Source organism: Austrofundulus limnaeus, unplaced genomic scaffold (genome assembly GCF_001266775.1).
Source record: "Austrofundulus limnaeus strain Quisiro unplaced genomic scaffold, Austrofundulus_limnaeus-1.0 Scaffold2244, whole genome shotgun sequence".
Classification (NCBI taxonomy): Eukaryota; Metazoa; Chordata; class Actinopteri; order Cyprinodontiformes; family Rivulidae; genus Austrofundulus; species Austrofundulus limnaeus.
The window spans coordinates 14,946-21,381 of record NW_013954646.1 but is presented as its reverse complement, the minus strand read 5'-3'; the positions used below and the strand labels follow the sequence as shown (position 1 = coordinate 21,381).

Below are 6,436 nucleotides of genomic sequence, written 5' to 3'. Positions count from 1 at the left end.
TCAGATGAGAGACCATAGAAGAGTCCACACTGGTGAGAAACCCTTTCCCTGTAAGTTCTGTGGTAAATGCTTCATGAGAAGCTGGGATCTGATTGTCCACACCAGAACCCACACAGGTCAGAGACCATACGCCTGTAAGGTCTGCGGTAAATGCTTCGTCAGACAAAGCAATTTAATTTACCACGTAAGAATCCACACGGGTGAGAAGCCCTACCTGTGTCAAACATGTGGAAAATGTTTCACCCAGCATGTTCAGCTGGTGACCCACATGAGATTCCACACTGGTGAGAAGCCCTATATATGTCAAACATGTGGGAAAAGCTTCACTTTAAAAAGCCAGTTAACGATCCATACGAGGACCCACACTGGTGAGAAGCCCTATCCGTGTCAAACATGTGGAAAAAGCTTTTCTTTAAAAAGTCGATTAATTAATCACACAAGGACCCACACTGGTGAGAAACCCTTTATATGCGAAACATGCGGCAAAACGTTCATTCAGCGGAGCCGTCTAGTGACCCACATGAGAGTTCACACTGGTGAGAAGCCCTTTTCTTGTAAAACCTGCGACAAATGCTTTTCTGACAACTCTATTTTAAAAGCCCATGTGAGAACTCACACGGGTGAGAAGCCCTACACGTGTAAAACATGTGGTAAAAGTTTTACGCAGGGTAGTCAGTTAGCATCGCATGTAAAAATTCACACTGGTGAGAAGCCCTTCACGTGCAAAATGTGCGGTAAGAGTTTTGCTCAGCGTGGCCACATACTGACCCACATGAGAAGRCACACTGGTGAGAAACCCTTTTCCTGTAAAATATGTGGCCGATGTTTTGCTCTAAGGAGCGGTCTGAACATCCACATAAAAACACACTCAGGTGAGAAGGCCTTTTCCTGTACTACATGTGGCAAATGCTTCTCTTATAATTATATTTTAATAGCCCACATGAGGACTCACAGTGGTGAGAAGCCCTTCTGCTGTAAAGTTTGCAGTAAATGCTTCTCTCGTAATTCGTTTTTACAAGCCCACATGAGGACTCACAGTGGTGAGAAGCCCTTCGCCTGCAAAACGTGCGGTAAGAACTTCACTCGACGAGCCGATGTAGTGGGCCACATGAGAACTCACACTGGTGAGAAGCCCTTCTCCTGTAAAACTTGTGGCAAATGTTTTGCTTTACRGAGCGGTCTGAACATCCACATGAAAACACACACAGGTGAGAAGGCCTTTTCTTGTAAAATATGCGGCAAATGCTTTGTTCAAAACTGCAGTCTGACTGTCCACATGAAATTACACACGGGTGAGAAGGCCTTTTCCTGTCAAACCTGCGGCAAACGCTTCTCCCTGAATTCTACCCTAAAAGCCCACATGAGAACTCACACAGGTGAGAAGCCCTTTTCCTGCAAAATCTGTGGCAAATGCTACTCTCAGAAGAGCAATCTGACCAATCACATGAGAACTCACACAGRTGAGAAGCCCTTCTCCTGTAAAATCTGTGGTAAGTGCTTCACTCAGAAAAGCAATCAAATAAACCACATGAAAAGCCACGCTGGTGAGAAGTCCTTTTCCTGTGAGATGTGCAGTAAAAGTTTCAAACAGAAAAAACTTTTGACTGACCACATGGAAATTCACACGGGTGAGAAGCCCAGTACTTCCACCAAACCCACGCTAGAGCCGCTGGTTCTGAAGCAAGAGGTCGATACCCTCATGGTGACTCCTGCTCAGGAACGAGACCACATTAAACCAGAACCAAACTGGGACCAAGTCCCGTCTCAGAACCTTCCTGAGAACCCAGACCAGGCTGGACCATCTGGTGACGGAGAACCAAACCCACAGAACTGTTCCAGCAGGAACCAGAACCCTTCAGAGACGTGGTGTGAGCCCGAGGAGAGAAAACCTGCAAAATGTGATATTTGTGGGAAAGGTTTCAGGAGCAAATACAGGATGGAGATTCATAGACGAGTCCACACCAGTGAGAGGCCCTACGCCTGCACAACGTGTCAAAAAACCTACAAAAGTAGAGACTACCTGCTGAGCCACATGAGAACTCACACGGGTGAGAAGCCCTACATGTGCAAAACATGTGGTAAAAGTTTCTCTCAGTCTGGTCATTTAACAACTCACCAGAGGACTCACACGGGTGAGAAACCCTACTTGTGTAAAACCTGCGGCAAATGCTTCTCTGAGAAATATGTTTTGGTCGGACACATGAGAACTCACACGGGTGAGAAGCCCTATTCCTGTAAAACCTGTAGCAAAGGCTTCACTCAGAGGAGGAGTCTGAACAAACACATGAAAACTCACACTGGTGAGAAGCCCCACAAGTGCACCACGTGTGGCAAAAGTTTCCCTGGATATAGTAAATTAGTGAGCCACATGAGAACTCACACGGGTGAGAAGCCCTACACGTGTAAAACATGTGGTAAGACTTTCTCCCAGTCTGGTCACTTAACGACTCACCTGAGGACTCACACGCGTGAGAATACCTTCTCCTGTAAAACGTGTGGAAAGAGCTTCGCCCAGAACAGCTATCTGACCGTCCACATGAAGAGACATCTGGGTGAGAAGTCCTTCTCCTGTAAAATATGTGGTAAATGTTATTTTCAAAATGCTAGTCTGACCAACCACATGAGAACTCACACGGGTGAGAAGCCCTACACWTGTAAAACATGTGGTAAGAGTTTCTTCCAGTCCAGTCATTTAACGACTCACCTGAGGATTCACACCGGTGAGAAGCCCTTTTCCTGTGAAACCTGCAAAAAGTGTTTCTCTGAGAAATACCTTTTGGTCGGACACATGAGAATTCACACTGGTGAGAAGCCCTACACATGTAAAACATGTGGAAAGAGCTTCGCCCAGAACAGCTATCTGACCGTCCACATGAAGAGACATCTGGGTGAGAAGCCCTTCTCCTGYAAAACGTGTGGGAAAATTTTTACTCTGAGAGGAAAGTTGTCGTCCCACATGAGAGTTCATCCAGAAAAAGAAAGTGAGTAAATCTTACCTGACAAAGTTCAGATCAGAGGACAACTGAAGGACTCCGAACCCTGAGTCCAGATCTTTGTGGACCGGATGACTCGAGGGGCGGGGCCAAGAAAACCATATGAATGTATCCAACAGGCTGAATGTCCTGAACGCATCAAACTGAGCAGAGTTCAGATCGTCACCTGTCAATGTTTCTCTATGGGATAAATTTAGTGTCAGCAGGAGTTTAATTTTAATCGCTCAGATTGAATCTGAATATACATAATTTGAAACTGAATTAATTAGTTTGAAAACAAATTTTACTAAATTTAAACTGACAATGATTTGAAACTGAATTAATTTGTTGTGAAACTGTATTTTGGTTTATTAAAAATTCAGTTTTTGTGAACATCTTGTGTCCTTTATAATGAAGCTAAAGCTAACACGTTAGCATCTTTGTTTTGTACCTCACAGCACCTYGTCTTCAGAAATACAAAGCTGATACTTCCTGTCCTTTCTGAAAATATTATCTAAACATTTGTTCATCTTTCTTTTTAAACGTACTTKCTCACAGAACTTTTGGAAAGACACTGCTGCTCTGATTTCCAATATAAAATATAATTTTTCAATGCATTTTGAAAWCATTTTGTTTGGTATCACAGATTTTAAAATAAAACTAATGTAAACCTTATATACGTATGATTAATCTAATTTCTTTTTTGCAAAGTTTCATATTCATAAATGTAAAACATTGCATAGAAACTCACTTTTTTATCTCTGATGCAATCTCGGATTCAAACAAGGCAACGTAGTATACAGTAAGAATGTATCTGTAGTTTGTACAAATGAACTCTGTAAGTCATGATTTTATTTCCTTTTATTTTTGTTCTGTCTTGTTTTATTGTTCCTTTTTATAAAACTGTTTTTGCACAGCTGCAGTAATGTTTCTCTACCTTCAGGGGTCGCTGCAGCGCTGGCGGACAACTCATTTCCGGCGTCTCAAATAAAACATTWAAACTATAAACATTACGGCTCTAAAAACAGTTCTGCAATTAATTTTTATTTCTGGCTTTTAGATCAGCGTCATTGATGAGTAAAATGTTGCTTTAGATTAGTAACTGGAAACACAGATTAAAAAAATAAAAGGAAACRCTGAGATATCACCGGAAGTGAACCAGGTGCTAGCAGTGTTAGCGTGTTAGCTTTCCTCATGTTTATGTTGGTTCTGGTGGATAATTACAAGTTGTGTTGAAGTCATTAGTGAGGCTGAACTGGCGCCAAATGACTGGTTTTTGTATGACCTGTTTTATCCGTTTATCCATAAACAGATGCGGTGAGCTTTGCGGTGTGACGTCAGACTCACCGGAAGTAAACAAGGCGCTAGCCCCGTTAGCATAGCTAGCTGTGTTCGGTTTGTGTGTGTGAGGTGAATGTTTGAGTGTGTGCAGTAACAATGTCTTCAGTTCAGTCTCTGAGAGAGTTTATCAGCGAGAGACTAACTGCTGCTGCTGAAGAAATATTCACAGAGTTTGAAAAAACCATCGTCCAGTACGAGGAAGAGATCGATCGTCAGCGCAGACTGCTGGAGATCCGCTGGAAACCAGTGAGCAGCTCCGGATCAGCAGGTGGGCACGTGTTTGGTTAAAGCTGGTGTTTTACTAAACACACTGGTTCTGTGCATTTTCACCGGAAATGCAAATTCTCCCAGGTTGCATTTATTTTAAAAGTGTTGTGTTGCAGCCAGGACCGGTGCTGGGACCGGTTCCTCCCAGGTTCTGTCAGACCACGTGTCTGCTTTTATTTCTGTCGACATAAACAGGAAGTTAACTTTACTGTTGATGAATAAACTGAAACCTGTTTTCTGTGCAGAACTCCCACAGCGTCATGTCTGTAAGGAGGAGGAGCTTCTCCCTGACCAGGAGGAACCAGGACCTCCAGAGAGACCAGGACCTCCAGAGAGACCAGGACCTCCTGAGGAGAGACCAGGACCTCCTGAGGAGAGACCAGAAGCTCTGCTCTTCAAAGAGGAGGAGGAGGAGCTCTGCATCAGTCAGGATGAAGAGCAGCCGGTCCTAAAGCAGGAGGCAGAGACCCTCATTGTGACTGTGGACTGTGAGGACAGGGACCACTGGGAACCAGAACCAAACTGGGACCAGCTGCTCCCTCAGAACTCTCCTGAGGCTGAGAACCGGGACCAGGACCGGGCAGGAAGCTGGGGTGAGAACCCCGGGACGAGCAGAGGGGACGTGGGCGGCYCCAAACCGAAGAGACACAAAAAGCCTCACCCAGGTGAGAAGCCCTCCTCTTGTCAGACCTGTGGGAAGAGTTTCCTCCACAAGTGGCTCCTCAGGTACCACATGAGGTCTCACGCAGGTGAGAAGCTCTTCCCGTGTGACGTCTGTGGCAAAAGCTTCCCTCGAAGCTACAACTTAACTCTGCACATGAGAACTCACACGGGTGAGAAGCCCTACTCCTGTCAGGTCTGCGGTCGGTGTTTCTCTCAGAGCGGCACTCTGAAGGACCACCTGAGGACTCACACAGGTGAGAARCCCTATCCCTGTAAGGTCTGCGGGAAGAGTTTCTCTCAGAACCGTGGCCTGTCTTATCACATGCTTTCTCACAGCGGTGAGAAGCCCTTCTCGTGCCAAACCTGCGGGAGCAGTTTCCTTCAAAAGTCTCACCTGATCAGACACACGAGGACTCACACAGGTGAGAAGCCCTTCCTGTGTCAGGCCTGTGGCAAACGGTTCTCTTCTAAAAGCCTCCTGATTTCCCACATGAAGAGTCACGCAGGTGAGAAGCCCTTCTCCTGTCAGACGTGTGGGAAGAGCTTCGGTCAGAAGTGCACCTTAATCAGCCACATGAGGACTCACACAGGTGAGAGGCCCTACTCATGTGACGTGTGTGGGAAAGATTTCTGCAATCGCAACGGTTTGACCTATCATAAGATCTCTCACCGCGGTGAGAAACCCTTGTTATGCCAGGTCTGTGGGAACAGATTCAGCCAGAAATCTCATTTGATCCGACACATGAGGACTCACACCACTGAGGAGGGCTGACCCTGTGGATCCTGTGACCACCTCAGAGGTCAAAGGTCGTTCAAACTCCCAGGTGACGGGTCTGCGGAGCTCGAGCCCTGAAACAGATGGACTTTATTATGAAACACAAACATTTCTCAGTCTTTTCAAATTAAAACGTGTAACTTTCAGGTGAGGCATGTGAATGTGCTGCCTGATCCCGGTCAGGTTTTTGTTTTTTTCACTCGTTTTCATGCCTAGCCTCTGCTTAGCATTTTAAAATCTATCTAAAAGTTTTATCTAGTTTGTTTTCTGCTTTGCTTTGAAAAATCGTTGCTAAACTGCGACGTGCACTGTGTCCACGGAGCTCCGCACTTTTTTATGTTATTATGGAAGTCAATGGAGCACTTCCTGTATTCAGACTAGGAAAGTCCTTTGGTCCAGTTGTTTGGTCCGGACCAAA

General features: G+C 45.3%; 2 protein-coding genes across 4 annotated transcripts; both read left to right on the top strand.

Moving 5' to 3' along the window:
- Nucleotides 1-4: 4 nt before the first annotated feature.
- LOC106537317 (zinc finger protein 260) lies at nucleotides 5-3,017 on the top strand. 2 transcript variants are annotated; one of them, XM_014034703.1, is made up of 2 exons: nucleotides 5-704; nucleotides 1,377-3,017. In XM_014034703.1, the coding sequence occupies exons 1-2, from the start codon at nucleotides 5-7 to the stop codon at nucleotides 2,987-2,989; spliced, it is 2,313 nt and encodes a 770-aa protein (XP_013890157.1). In that variant the 3' UTR covers nucleotides 2,990-3,017. The 2 variants fall into 2 exon arrangements, with proteins under 2 accessions (XP_013890157.1, XP_013890156.1); XM_014034702.1 differs by having other exon boundaries at nucleotides 5-713; nucleotides 1,302-3,017.
- Nucleotides 3,018-4,311: 1,294 nt separating this feature from the next.
- On the top strand, nucleotides 4,312-6,164 carry LOC106537319 (oocyte zinc finger protein XlCOF6.1). 2 transcript variants are annotated; one of them, XM_014034707.1, is made up of 3 exons: nucleotides 4,312-4,581; nucleotides 4,826-4,911; nucleotides 4,954-6,164. In XM_014034707.1, exons 1-3 carry the CDS (start codon nucleotides 4,410-4,412, stop codon nucleotides 6,013-6,015), a joined length of 1,320 nt encoding a protein of 439 aa, XP_013890161.1. In that variant the 5' UTR covers nucleotides 4,312-4,409; the 3' UTR covers nucleotides 6,016-6,164. The 2 variants fall into 2 exon arrangements, with proteins under 2 accessions (XP_013890161.1, XP_013890160.1); XM_014034706.1 differs by having other exon boundaries at nucleotides 4,826-6,164.
- The last annotated feature ends 272 nt before the right edge of the window (nucleotides 6,165-6,436 follow it).